The sequence below is a fragment of the Exophiala oligosperma genome (genome assembly GCF_000835515.1).
Source record: "Exophiala oligosperma strain CBS 72588 unplaced genomic scaffold supercont1.3, whole genome shotgun sequence".
In the NCBI taxonomy this organism is placed as follows: Eukaryota; Fungi; Ascomycota; class Eurotiomycetes; order Chaetothyriales; family Herpotrichiellaceae; genus Exophiala; species Exophiala oligosperma.
In genome coordinates, this window is record NW_015622820.1 from 3,339,434 (window position 1) to 3,353,334 (window position 13,901).

At 50.6% G+C, this 13,901-nt stretch overlaps 2 protein-coding genes across 2 annotated transcripts; one reads left to right on the plus strand and one right to left on the minus strand.

Moving 5' to 3' along the window:
• Positions 1-2,641: 2,641 nt before the first annotated feature.
• PV06_03942 (uncharacterized protein) lies at positions 2,642-3,742 on the plus strand (the record flags this gene model as incomplete). The annotated part of the gene is made up of 2 exons (XM_016404772.1): positions 2,642-3,059; positions 3,129-3,742. 2 exons carry the CDS (start codon positions 2,642-2,644, stop codon positions 3,740-3,742), a joined length of 1,032 nt encoding a protein of 343 aa, XP_016265777.1.
• A 6,729-nt stretch (positions 3,743-10,471) lies between these two features.
• PV06_03943 (uncharacterized protein) lies at positions 10,472-13,335 on the minus strand. Its single transcript, XM_016404773.1, has one exon. It carries the CDS (start codon positions 13,259-13,261, stop codon positions 10,787-10,789), a length of 2,475 nt encoding a protein of 824 aa, XP_016265778.1. The 5' UTR covers positions 13,262-13,335; the 3' UTR covers positions 10,472-10,786.
• Positions 13,336-13,901: the final 566 nt, after the last annotated feature.

The following is a 13,901-nucleotide window of genomic DNA, read 5'->3' on the forward strand; positions in this document are numbered from 1 at the left end:
AAGTGTGGAAGAAGTGGACGAGACCCTGAATGGGATGTTGGTGGTATTTATTTGTCTGTAGAGTGAATGGATACTTTGGATACTCGGCGTACATCTTCATGCCTATGAAATCGTAGTTAGGAATACCATTGAATTTGCATCTTTTGAAGTTTGTACTCTGAGCTCTCCATCTTTGTGAGTCTGGTCTGTCGAGAGTGCTATAGTCTACAAAACACGTATGGTTCACCTTATCGGATTCTATGCTGTCAGTTTTGACTTCCTCTACAGCTTAAATCTCCTACTGATCTACAGTCAGACTGGTAACTAGGAGAGCTATGGTCAAAGCCGCCAGTACACAACCAAACGTCGCAAAAGCGAGCTTCCTCCTTGTACTGATACGACCGCCCGTAAAGCCAGAAGTTTCGGCACCGTCGTCCAAGCACCTTCCACTCGCAATATCTTGCTTGACCCGACGGATACCAAGCAAGAAGCCAGCTCCTCCCAACCAATATCCAATGGGAATCAAGATGGCAAGGATGTCTCGGGTTTTCTCGAGGTATGCGGGAGACCCAGGCTCAAAGTTCCTCAGTGCCAAACCAATAATCTGAGGGGCACTGGAGTAGATGAGCACAATGGTGCTGGTGTAGATGGCCAGACAGAACGTCTTGGTCCGAGCCGGGAATAAAAGTGCCAGAAGGGAGGCAAAAATGCCTAGCCAAAGCTCTGCCGTCAAATATGCAGCACTCATGACTCCGTATAAAATGCGAACTCCAGCTTCTTCATCTCCACCAGCTAGTTTCAAGCTGAAGACCATACATATGACAAAGGGCGCAGAGACCATACCACCAATTCCTGTGAGGCATAGAATTGCAGTGGCGTGCTCAGACATCAGACTAGAGATCGCACCCCCCAGTACCACAGCGACCGAGCCGACAACCCCTACAATGATTCCGTACCGTGAGAGCAATTGTGTTTGGGTGGGATAGATCGAGGACAGGTATGAAGGCATGTACCATCCGAAGACGTTGCCGGAGAACTGTCGAGCGCCCGACGCCAACGTGAGGATCCAGAAGGACTTCATGGAAACAATCTGCTTGAGAGCCTGTTTGAACATGCGATGTCCGCGTTCGAGCCTCGTGCCGTGCATACCCCCAGTATCGCCTACCACTTGAGACACATCAGGGGAGAGTTTTCCTACGGCGATTTGTTTTCGTGTCGGCTCTCGGAGAATGAGCCTCGTTATGACAGCCAGGACAATGCCGACGATACCGATGGCCTTCAACGCGCTGTTCCACGGGGTATCTGTCTTGTCAAAAGCAGTGGCTATTTGGCCGCTGACGGCCTCTCCGACATATACGCCAATGTAGAAGATGCTGCAACCAAAACGTCAGTCCGTGTAAGGAACGAGGGAGGTGGTGGTCCATATTTGCTTGCGTCGAAACATACCTCTCACAAACAAAAATCCAGTTCAATGGAACCAGGTCACTGATCAGACTGATGCTGATTGCTTCCACCGGCGACTGGCCGATACCCATTCCGATCCTTGCGAGCAGAATTTGCCAAAAGTTATGGCTCAACCCCTGGAAGAGGACGCAGAGACTCCACCACAACGCCGCTCCCGAAAGTACCCAGACTCTTGCGTCGGTATAGTCTGCTATGTACGCCATCGGGATGGCGAGGACGGCATACAGAATGCCCACAGCGTAACCCGAGAGTATGCCATATTGTGTCGAGGTGAGGTTCAAGGATTCAATGACCTCGGCTTGGAAATACGACAACACAAACTTGTCATACTGTGCCAAAAAGTAATTCAGGAAGAGTAACAGTATGACCAGTGGGACGTAGATGGCTCTGATGAGACCATCTCTGCTCCTGCCAGTGCTGGTCGGAAGAGGCTCAGAAGAAGTCAAGTCGGTGGAGATGGTCGTCTCAGTATCCTGGAAGACGACATTCTTGTTGGCGGTGGCAGCAGCAGCAGTGCCAGAGTCTGCCATGTCGAGGATGGCTGGGGTCGAGGCAAAGACCATGCGACATTGCCTCGCGTTGAGATTTCAATTTTATATGTTCGGGGCTTCTGTCCAAGTCCTCGTAATGGAGAAAAATCTCTACATTCTCGGAAACGCTGCGCTGGGACAGAAACGTGTCAACCCACGAGCGTATGATCGACACGCCCAGACCGACCGGAAGCAAGCCAGCGTTTAATCAGGTTCTGCGACTGGGAGACATCATCCCAGACTTGATCAAATGTGATGACGCCGAGATATAGTGGAAACGAGTACGAGTGCGTAGAGCGTATTCGTAATACCTGCCCCTTTCGGAAGTAGGTGCTCCTCTGTCGTTTCCCTCGCCATGTATCTCAAATATCGACATCACCAAGGGAAGTTCTGTTCATGATTTGTTGACTTCATCATTCTCCGCCATAGTGCCAAGTGAAGCATGCCTTCTTTTTGGTACCATTGGTGAGCACGGCCACCCGATGCTAGGGGCCCGTCTAATTAGGCCAACTCTACTAACGTTCCTCGACACCGAAGATCGCTCACAGCCTCCTCAGCATTGGATCACGACAGGATAAGTACCCTTCCTTGCCCTCGACTGGAGCAAAGTTGCCTTGATACGAAAAGGCAACAACCATCAAAGTCGTTAGAAGCAAATACAACATATCATGTCTGCGTCAGATAGCACCATCTACATCTTGTACAACGCCAATGCGTCTTTGCTTGGTAAACTCAACTACGCCTGTCGCAAGATCACCGCGTCGACCGATTCAAGCCCGTGTGCAGCGTGCGACTTGACTCACGGCGGTCTCAAGCTGGACGAGTCTGCTGCTTGGAAAAAGACAAAGGCTCGAATCGGCGCCAAAGTCGAACAATTACATCGTGACGAGTCGACGTCCGAGGTCCGCGACTTTATCAAAGCGAATTCCCTCAAATATCCTGTCGTTTTAGGTAGAGCAGGAACTTCTCCTCTCAAAGTCCTTCTCAAGCCAGAAGATCTTTCCACGGTATCAGCCGACCATTCGGCCTTTCTGGCTCTCCTTGCGCGAAGGGCAGAGGAGGAAAAGATCCCTCTCGTCATCGAGAGTCAGCAGTAATCCAGCATGTTTGATATCCAGCTGAGGCAGGTCAAGGACCACACCTTTCGACCGATAGTGCGATTCGTCCCAGAAATAATCACCCCTGGTCACTTGACTTTGGCTGCTCTTGTCACTGGACTTGGAGCCTGCCTGTGCTCGATAGCTACCGATCGACACACATCTGCCTGGGCGGTCTATCTCTGGCTGCTCAACCGCGTGCTTGACTGCCTTGATGGCGCAGTTGCCCGGGAACGGGGCACAACTTCCGATGCAGGAGGGTTTCTAGACCTTCTTTCGGATTTCATCATATATTCTCTGGTGCCGATTAGTGTTGCATGTGGAGAGATCCGACGAGGGTTGCCTGCAGATGATTGTGTTAGTTTGTTGTTGTCGGTCTCTCTGCTTGAGGCAACCTTCCACATCAACAACTTCATTCTCTTCTACCTCGCGGCGTTGTCATCACAGAAGGGTAATGATGAGTTAACTGCTGTAACGATGAAACCTGCGCTGGTTGAGGGTTTCGAAAGCGGCATCTTCTTCACATTGATGCTGGCAATTCCTAGTCTGCTGCAGCTTCTTACCTTGATAATGGCAGCTGGTGTTTGCATCGGCATCGCGAGTAGAACCTGGCTGATCTTGGACGCTTTTGCCGCCATGAAGACTCAGCCCGGGCATATCAGAGTCGATTGATGATGTTCTATAGTCCATCTTCGTTGCAACAACGTGCTTACCAATTTTCTGTCTTCAGTCTAGTTTTGGAGACCTCGGTATTAGTGTGATAGCAATTCAGCAAGGCATTTGTAAACCAGTCCTGACGGCTTCCCAGGCAAAGAAATGCGAGTTGCAAGCACAGGCCAAGCTAGTTTGAGGAGCAATGATAGGCCGGCCTGAACTATTCCGCATATCGTCGCATGCCAGGGTCATGAGAAGACTTAATCTCGTCGCACCTACTCGTACCATTCCTTACCTCTGTCAATTCTCTCTCACTTACTGCCGTTCATATGTCGAGATGGTCTCCCGCCTGACACAATCCTTCTCGTTTCATTCTTCGCCTGAATCATTCATCTCTTCTCGCCTTGAGCAGTTCACATTATCAGATGGAAATTCATTACCGTTTGCGAGCAGAATCGTCAAAGCACAAATTTTGAACCGCGAAGTCCACATTGTCACCAGTTATCACGCCTGCAAGGCCATCCTATGCCACCAGTCCAGGACAAATGATCCGGTCGAGGAGGGGCGTGCGGACGGGGGCGAATACGCTAGCGAATACGCAGACGTTTACGCGCATGAACGCACGAGCAAAGACGGCGCCTCCCCACAGCGTAGCCGCAAATGCACTGTCCATGCCAGAAACAGTAACAGGAGTCACGACAAGCCCGAACTTTTCGCTGCACGAGCAGCGTATCGACAGTTCATGGGCGACTTTTTTCCTGGCCCCAATCTCCTTCTTGAAGACGGATTAGCTCACAGAATCCACAAAGACCAATGGCGGACCAGGCTGCTTAATCTGCCACAAAGCTCGGAGTCTCTGATTCGAGAAATTACCCAGTCTCGATTTCTTGACCAGCTCGTTGGCGGGCAGAATCCCCAAGAAATCGATCTATACGCACATCTCAAGTCTTTGATTTGGGATATACTTTTTGGGGTCTTTTTGTCGATTACGCGCAATGGAGACGGCAGCAAGTTCCACCGGCTCGAAGAACTTCAAGAAGCGCTTCTGAGAGGACAATTCTCCACATTTCCTGTTAGTATTTCGACACCGCTCTGGTCATCAGCACGGAGCCGAGGCATCGATGCTGTCAAAGAGCTTGAGAAGAGTCTAGGCACAATAGCGAGAGATGTTCTTGCGTCCAAAGCATCAGACCGGTCCTTCAATGCTTGTCCGTTTTCAGAGCAGCTCCTTGAGGCAGGCTTGCCTTCGGACGACCATCTTGACGCTGAGGATGTTATTTCCCATCTTCGCCTGTTCACTAGCAGCATAGCCAATAAAGCGCTCGCGTCGCTACTCACCGCGTTCATCCTGAACTTGTTTGTGTGGCGACCTTCGTCTTCAATGACAAATTCGGGACACGGTTCTGGGACTAGTGTCAGCCTTGCAGAGCTCATCCGATCATATCCAGATCCACAAAAGCGAGTCATTATGTTGCAGTCTGTACTTGCAGAAACAGAGCGCCTGAGTCCACCCGTTGTTGGGGTGATGCGAAGAGTGCAGCAGGATGTTCTCATATCGTCTGCTGATCGAGATCGACCAGAAGAGTACGCGATTCCTGGAGGCCAAGACGCCTGGCTGTACCTATCAGGTGCCAATCGCGACCCGGATGTGTATGATCGAGCTGGTGAATTCGTCTGGGATAGGTTCTTGCCGTCTTTTTCAACATCTACCAAGGATACTGTAAATGCGGACGTGCCAAGTACGGACTTCCAACCACCTCTACCATTCGCATTTGGTGATGGAATCAAATCCTGTCTTGGGGCCGATTTGTCAAGGCAAATATGCTTGACGGTAGCCTACACACTCGTAGATAAATCTATTATGATGGCTGGTCGAATCGATGAAGGTGGAGTCGTTGCATGGCTGGGTTGGGAACGTCGCATGGATCGTAAAGACGAGGTACAACTGATGGCAAGGGACCTCAAGCAATTACCGACACAGAGGCCGAGACGTGCGGTCAAAGTCCAGGTAGGGCGACAAACCAAGTAGTCATAACGATAGCTGGTGACATCCAAGTTACTAGAGCATAATGTCCTCACTCTTGCTTTGATTTCCAAATTTCCTTCAATTCTCTGCGCAGGAACTTGGAGGTGCCATTAATCCACCACAGTGTATTAACGACCACCATAGTAGAGAACCCAAGTTTGCACTGCCATCGCAGCTGCCGCCATGCCTTGAAGGGGCTTATCCCTTGCATGTCTCCCCAGGTCTTCATAATCATGTAAAATACTCCAAGTCGACAGATCGCGAAAACAACGAGATATGCACATGTCGTGAGCCGAAGTGCGGAAGTGATATCTTTGCGACTGGGCTCGGACAGACATCGTTCGTTGCTCGAAGCCTCGCTGATTCTGAAGTTCAATAGGAACCATCTCACTGTACCGAGGGGAGAGGAGGCGTTCATGAGTAGGAATGACACAATGATCAAAATGCCGACGCGTCGTCCTGGATCAGAGAGCAATGCGTACTGAAGCCAGATAAGAAGCGAGACAAGTACTGTATGATGCACATACAGGTGGACATAATTCAAAGGCTGTCGTATCTTGTCTCCTGGCCCTTGTTTGGCTTGGACATCGCTTGAATGAGCAGGAGAATGTTTGTGTAGAGCGCCGTTCGATCGAACGTGGGCAGGTTCTATTTGAGCTGATCGTGGTCTCTTGATCGAAGAGTGCCCAGATCGCAGTAATATGCATGAGTCGACGATGAGATATGCCAGTTCCAGTGTTGTAAGAGCATTCGCAAAACTTGAAGTATGGGTGATGAGGATGAGGTCCGAGTCTTTTGGTCTTGTCCAACCAGTCGCAGGACAGGCGTACAAGACCCTCACTTCCTTCCACAGACAGATGAGGGTCGAGACAGTGATCAAGATACAATGTATGAATTGCACCACCTCTCTCCTTGCAGCGAGGACCACGCTCCAGGTGTTGAGTTTGGTATACCTTGGCGATGAAGAGATGGGACCGGTGATCGCATATAGGCAAGAGTAGAGCAAGATACCTCCGATGAAAGTAGATGGAATAAGGGTGGAATGAGAGGTCATTTTGCAAGGCTATCGATCCAGTTGTAGAGCGTATAGGTGAAAGGGGAGCAGGCTAGGTATCTAGAGACGAGGTATTGAGCAAGTTTCAAAGGTTGCTAGGATCTAAGTACTGTTTGCTGGCTGAATGATACGAATGCGCAATCGTTCATTATACACAACCGTATCGATACGGCATTCCAAACAGCCCACCGTATAACGAATGCTGAAATGTGAGCTGAGATATCCACGGCAATTCCACGTCCCACACACATCGTGCTTGAGCGCGATACCCAAGGACTCTCTGCGTCTCATTCATGTCAATCCTGCGCGCGTCATAAATTACGATTCACATCCAGAAGTTGAGACTGTCTTTAGACACCTAGGTAGCTGCAGCAGTCTACTTGTATCTTGTGGGAACAAGCTCTCTCATACAAGTTTGACAGTCATCATTCAAGGTCGATTTGACCATAGCATAGGCATGAGATGAAATAATATTGCGTAATTCCGAACTAAAGAATTGTGTACATAAAACTACATATTCATAGAAAGCCCAAAGATAAGGCCGAGACCTATTTCAATCGCTCAATTCCCCGCCCTTCATCATGATACAGCCTGTGTGAAAAGATTATACAATAGGTAAACAATTATCGAAGTAGACAACCTCCAATTCATCAGGGTATGAAGAAAAACACTAGAAAGGAAAAAGGTGAAATCATAACCGAGCCGCCGTCACAGGAACGTGGATCGTTTCTTGCGTCGAACCTGCACCAGCTGGTTACCTTCCTTTTTGATCTTGGTCCCACCTAGTAACCCGGGCACCGTGACCTCTGGCACGCCGTACTCGTCTGTGGTCCTCGTTATCCCAAAGGGCCCCTGGCTCTGATAGCTGAACCCGGTCGAGCCTGAGTAGCCAGAGTACTGATCATAGCGATCCCAGTTGGGTTGGAGCCTGTCATCTCCCCGGCGTCTGGCGACGGTGTCGATGCCACCGCGACGGCGGGACGTCACGGTATTGTAATTCCGACCAGGGCTGCTGTGGCGTCGTTCACGTCCATGATCGTAATCGTAGTCATTCACCGATGAGGTGCTGTTGGTGTCGACGTTATCCCAGCCTCGCCTTGCCCGCGGTGCGAACGGCTCACCATCGCCTCCGCGGAGGGTAGTGCGGACTCGGTCACGGTCATTCTGAGGCTGGCGATCTTGTCGATACCGGCGGAGATCGTCGTCCCTCTCTCTGGCGGGCATGGACCGATCCGGAGGCAGCGACCAGTCATCCGAGATTGAAAGATTATCGAAGCCCTCCAAAATGGGGCCGCCGCCATCATTGTCGCCGCGGCGGCCATGATTGAACTGCTGTCGTGGTCTGGTCCGTTCCCGTGATGGATACCGTACCTGCGCGCCACGTCGATGCTGCTGCTGGTAAGGCGACGATTGATACTGTGTCTCATATTCTTGCGACATGGGTTGTCGGTAGCCGGCGTCACTCCGTCTATCGTTCAAGCATCGGGAACATAGGTCCCTTGCCTCTCTCAGTTCCTCTGCACCGAGTTCAGGGACCTGGCATTCTATTTGAGTACGTTCGCCCTCCAGGCAAAGTGAGCGAACGTAACCGCCGCCGCGTATGCGACACTCGCAGAGACGGCAGATGTAGATGATGGGATGCTCGAAGCACATCGTTCCTGTGGCCAAAACTGTGGCTCGGTAGTGGTGGAAGGACGATAGCCTCTATGGTCGATGTTGAGCTTGCGTCCAAAACAGGAGGGTAGATGTGCGTAGTCAGGCTAGATGGCCGTGAAGGGTGAGTCTCTTGGTATCACTGTGTAGCTGCCAGCGCCAGTATCAAAGTTTGGTTGTGGGAAACTTTGAGGATAAGAATCGTCGTACTTGTGGGAGTCAAAGAAACCTCGGGGTAAGCGCAGTTTGGTAAGGAACTAGAAGCAGAGACAGGAGTTGGTGTATCATATCAGGGGCACACAAGGCTGCTTGTGAAGAGTGGATAGCAAACATGGGAGACGTTGATATAAGTTATACAGTAACCTACTAGCAGCTTCTGTTGGCCGGGATGTTGAACTTTTGAAAATGCTGCGGCGCAACCGATCCACGCGACTAACAGAACTTCTGGCGGTCAGGGTCTGTCTGGGCGCTCGAGGTTGCGAACTCTGCATGAATCGTATGTCCGAAACAGATGCAGTTCACTGCGTTTCGGCAGCTAACATTCGTGTGCATGGCGCACACCAGCGTGCATAACGGGGGTTGATGAGAAGGCGGTGCCGCTACTGGAAGTGAGGCAATGAGAGCCACGGGCTATACCGTGTTTGAAAGGGCAAGTATGACACGAGGATCAAGCTTTGACGGACATGGGTGTGGAATTTGGCTCTTCTACCAGGCAGGCAGTGACAGCCTGAGGAAGGCGTCTCTTGTAGTGCGTGTGTCGATGAGCAAAGGAACATGCTCTGTGGTAGGCGTTAAACTTCCCCTCGTACTTGGGTGAAGAGTTTGAGCCGGTGAGAAGCATCATGGCAAAGCAGTAATACAGCGCCGCGGCTACTTACAGCTGTGGCTGTGAAGTCCAAATACGGAGTAGCCCCTGATATGGTTCCGCGGGGTTGTTCAACGGCCTCGAAGCGAGAGAGGCGGCTCAACTGGGTCTCCTGGCTGCAACACCTGTCCGTAAGTTGCCATTGTCGAGAAGATGATACTAGGAGTCATCAAATGCCCATGAATAAAGCGCTGGAAGTTGCCATCAGTTCAGACATGTCTTGAAGCTCCATGGTCCGAGTTTCTGCTGGAGCGAGGCCGAGGCTGTAAGAATGAGCAGAGGATTCCTAGTACGGCTGGTTCTTGTGTTCCCGAAGGCAACCATTTGCGCCTTGATGAGATGATATGCGAAGAGTGCCCCGAGGTACCCTGCTGAGTCCGGTGTTGAAGAAGGGGGAAGCTTCAACCGAGAGGAGACCGGCCATCGTCAATCGCAACATAACTTCCACTCAAAGATCGTCGTGCTAGAAGCGAGTGAGATGGCAATCTTTGTACGACAGAGTTTGGTGGCTGATAGAAGGCAGAACACAAGGGACGTCGTTTTGATGGAAGGTGTAGTTCAGCGAGAGGGACCAGGCCAGCTGATGCGCCGACCGCCCTTTCTAGAGGTGTGTGTGTGGTGGTGACGGTGATGGTGGTGGGATGGTGGTCGTTTCATCCAGTCGGAGAAAAAAAGCTGCAAGCCTGACTTGCTTCTTTCTGCAAGGCAGAATTCAGGCATCCTCTCACTACACACCATCTTGATCCGTAGGTGCGAATTCCCCCTCTGTGACTTGGACACTTTTGCAATTTGACAGTACCGGCTGCCTTCGTACCGATCTGTAGCAAATGGTGGCGGAGGCAGTGCCATTCTCTCCAACCGCACGCCCATACGGGATACTAGGATCATATTCCCAGCACTGCCCAGTCGCTCTCATTCCTCAACACACCTTGAGCAGTCCTTAGCCCAAGGTCTAGTAGGGATCACGGAGCCTTGGGTGTACCACAAGTGCTTTGTGCTTGGCATCCTCGACTGCTGAAAGGCGCGGAGGACTACAATCACTGGCAGAAACAAGGCAAAAAAAGGCAAACGATATGAGGTGGTCTATACGGAGGAATATCAAGGCAAACAATTTTGATTGCGTCTTTGATTTACATACTCCGGCTGTACGGAGTTGGCTGATCTGTATCTGTATTACCGTATCTTTTGCATTTGTCTCTCTTACATTTTAGACACACAAGGTGCGGACCTTGCCCCAAATATTTCCATTTTCTCTTTTCTTCTGGTTTTCATTATTTCCCATAAGTCATATCTATACCGTATCGCCGTAATGGTGAGCACTTTTCATAGGCTCGTGCCCTGGATTAAAAGTTTGTATGTTGAAAATTCGTTATCGTGAGAAAGGGAGCCTTGAGCAACATCTTTGTGCCAAATACCGCAGAACGCCTCGTGAAGGACCATGATCATGAGTCGCTCAAAATGAACTTAGCCAGAAGCAGGGACGACCAGCATCTCCCGGCTGCCTGGTCTTTGTAATCGGTCAATGCCAAGGTGCTCCTTGCCGTCTCTACCCGTAAATATCCCAAATGCGAAATGTGGTGCGTTTTGAGAACGAGCTGCACGTCGGGAACGTTTCTCTGAGTCTTGCATGTTGTTGCCTGAACGGTCACCGGTCAAGACGAGGGAGTTTGACGATCCCATCAGTCGTTCGCGCAGGTCCTTCTTGGTGCGGACATTTTGAAGAGCGCTATCGGCCAGCAACGGACTAGCATACAGCCAGCTCATCAATGCTGCAATGGTGGTTATGTTATGCGGCAGATATCGTTTTCTCGTAGGCCAGATGATCAGGTAGGAGAGTGCATAAATGGTAACAAGCACACTCAATGCGATATATCCAGGCATGCTTGCAACCATTTTGACCTTGTCGTCTCCCGAGAAGAACTGGGCAGTGAACACCCCGCCTGCCAGGACCGGTATCGACAGAGAGAGGAGGGAGATGAAGCACATGTAAGCAACCTTGTAGTCTCTGTTGGCCAAGGCCGTGAAAACGACCGTGACAGGATCCTGAGCAGGATATGACAGCAAGAGTGAATGTTGGGCGACCGCTCCTGTTGGCCGGGAGAGGTTACAGAAAGGCTGAACAGCTCGGAAATACATGGCGATGGGTTGCCACGCCAGAAAGAGTATCATGCCTAGGAAGGAAGGGAGGAAGCTGTACAGGAAATCGGCAGGAGAAAATCCCCCAGAGACCGTCAGTGAAGGTAGCATTGGATCAAAGCCATTTTGGACCGCTCGGTTGACAAAGCTGACAACCAAAAATGCGATCACAAGTATGAGTGAGGCAATAATCCATGCTAAGACAGCAGTGTCTCGTAAGAACCATGCTGTCCAGCGATAACGAACAAATGGAGAGTGAATGCTCCGCGAGAAGGCTGAACCATAAGAAAGTCGATGTTGAGCCTCGACATCGACCGCATCGTCTTGGTAGCGGAGGCTATTTGAGTTCTTCTCCGTCTGCCTTAACTGTTGCAGCGAAAGCCGCTTGATTGGAGCATATTCTTCGCCAACTGCATGGAAAACATCGGGCCTTTCCGAGGTCGTCCAGAAACCTAGGCGACACGTTCGAGGTGGCAATTGATTGCTTGGTTGCGGAGAGACCTCAGTCTGCTCAAAATCGGAAACGATATTCGAGCGACGGAAAAGACAAATAAGATCCGCAATTGAGGTAGGATCCCAAAGCAGACTGGAGTTTCGTCGGCGAAAGCGCACCATGCAACACAGAATGGCTGCACAGAGCAGGCCATACAACGCAACCAACGTCCAGCCCACGCCTCTCACGGCCGTCCAGCGAAACCGAGCTGGACCATCGTTCGTAATCCATTGCGTTTGGTAAGCACAGCTGAGAAGAGGTACTGTGAAATTGCTCAGCCAGAAGACGAAGAATGTTACCCCAAGCATTTTCTCCCCTGTGCGGAAGAAGATGAGATCGGGGAATATATAATTGGCCGGGAGTATGCGCATTTCCTGCAGCACCCATGGGCTGCGTGCATCGGGCGCCATACAGAAAAAGGGCAAACTTCTATACGCTGCGGCCTCAATGACGAAGAGCCACAGTGTCATCATGATTCCGACGAGTTGAGGAAGGTACTGGAAAACAAAGTATCGCGGGCTGGCGTTTCCGTCGTAGTCAAAGAGGGCATGATTGCTCGAAACAAACACCAGGCTGAATATCAGCCCAGCAATTATCAGCAGACATAGGCACAAATAAAGCGCCAGGATCGGAAGGCGTAAAGGAAGCGGGACAAAACCGAGCTCGGATCTGAGGTCTTTGGATAGATCCACGGGAAGGAGCACTTCCTGCGCTACTGGCTTTCGCCGAACTTGAAATCCTGGCTCTGAAAATGGTTCTTGGTGTGGAGGAGACGGCGGTGGAGGAGATGGTGTAGAGTCTGGAGGACTGTCGGACCCGGACTCTGCTCGGAACAAGATAGGTGATCTAGGTTGATGATAAGCCGAGGCGGTACTGTTCCTTCCACGTCCCATGACATCCTCATCTCTTGTCAGTTGTTCTATTGCAAATCTTATATAGGGTGTGTCATCGACCCCAGGAGTTGGGGGGCTCATTTCGTCGAAGCTCGAGAGCATTCGTATGGTGGATGGTTCATCATGTGTCTCGCGTCGGATGTTCAAGGGTGCAGGCTGAATGGCACCGGGTCTAGAAGGCAGAGTCATCTCTGAATCCAGGTTGTTCTGGTTCTGTTGTAGAATCGGGGTCGAGATTCTCGATGGCGGCGTCTCATAGCTTGTCTTGGAATTAACCGATTGTTGGCTAGTTGCGTCGGACGCATAATCAGAGAAGTATTCGTTCGAGGCAGCAGAGGACTTGAGAGAATGTGATCGTGTGTATTGAGGAGTTGTGCTTTTGACTGTATGAAGTTGAGCGTTTTGGGGTAGGTTCATTAGTACTTTTGTAGGTGTTTATGCAAAAGACATCAATGCGCAAATGTCAAAAAGCAGAGTTTAGCAAACAGAACGCACGGGCACGAGAATTGACAAGACATTGGGAACATGGCAAGAGGCGTCGGAAAATAAGAAATGCTAGAATCAATGTTGAGGCTGGGCTGCTGTTAGTGGAGGCTGGGAGCAGCTGGGCGGCAGTCGCGGATTCCAGCCACTGGCATTACAGTATGGAGCGACAAGAGCGAAACACATCATTAGTGAGAAACAAGTTGTTGAGAGAGAAAACCTGGATTGGTTGTAAGCTGCATTGAGGCCAACAAATCGAGGCCTATGCAGATGTGGTGCAATTGATAAACCTGTCAAACGACGATCAAGACGGATGGTTCAAGGAATGAGCCCTGCGCCTGCCTGCCTGCGGGGCCAAGAGCTCTGGCCATTCAGCCTTGCTCAGCCTTGTGCAGCCTTCTCGTCTATAATAGGACTAGTTAGCCTTGAAACCGCCCCGTCATGATGACTTCAAAGTTGACGTTCTGATGAACAGACTTGTCTAGTGGTCTTTGATATAACAAGATTGCGCAGGTGCATGTCATCTACGACCATGGTTTACAAAATGTATAGCTACAACAAGTTCGATGATGTT

Coding starts and splice junctions, on each gene's coding strand:
- PV06_03943 (XM_016404773.1), bottom strand. CDS start 13,261: ATGAACCTACCCCAAAACGCTCAACTTCATACAGTCAAAAGCACAACT.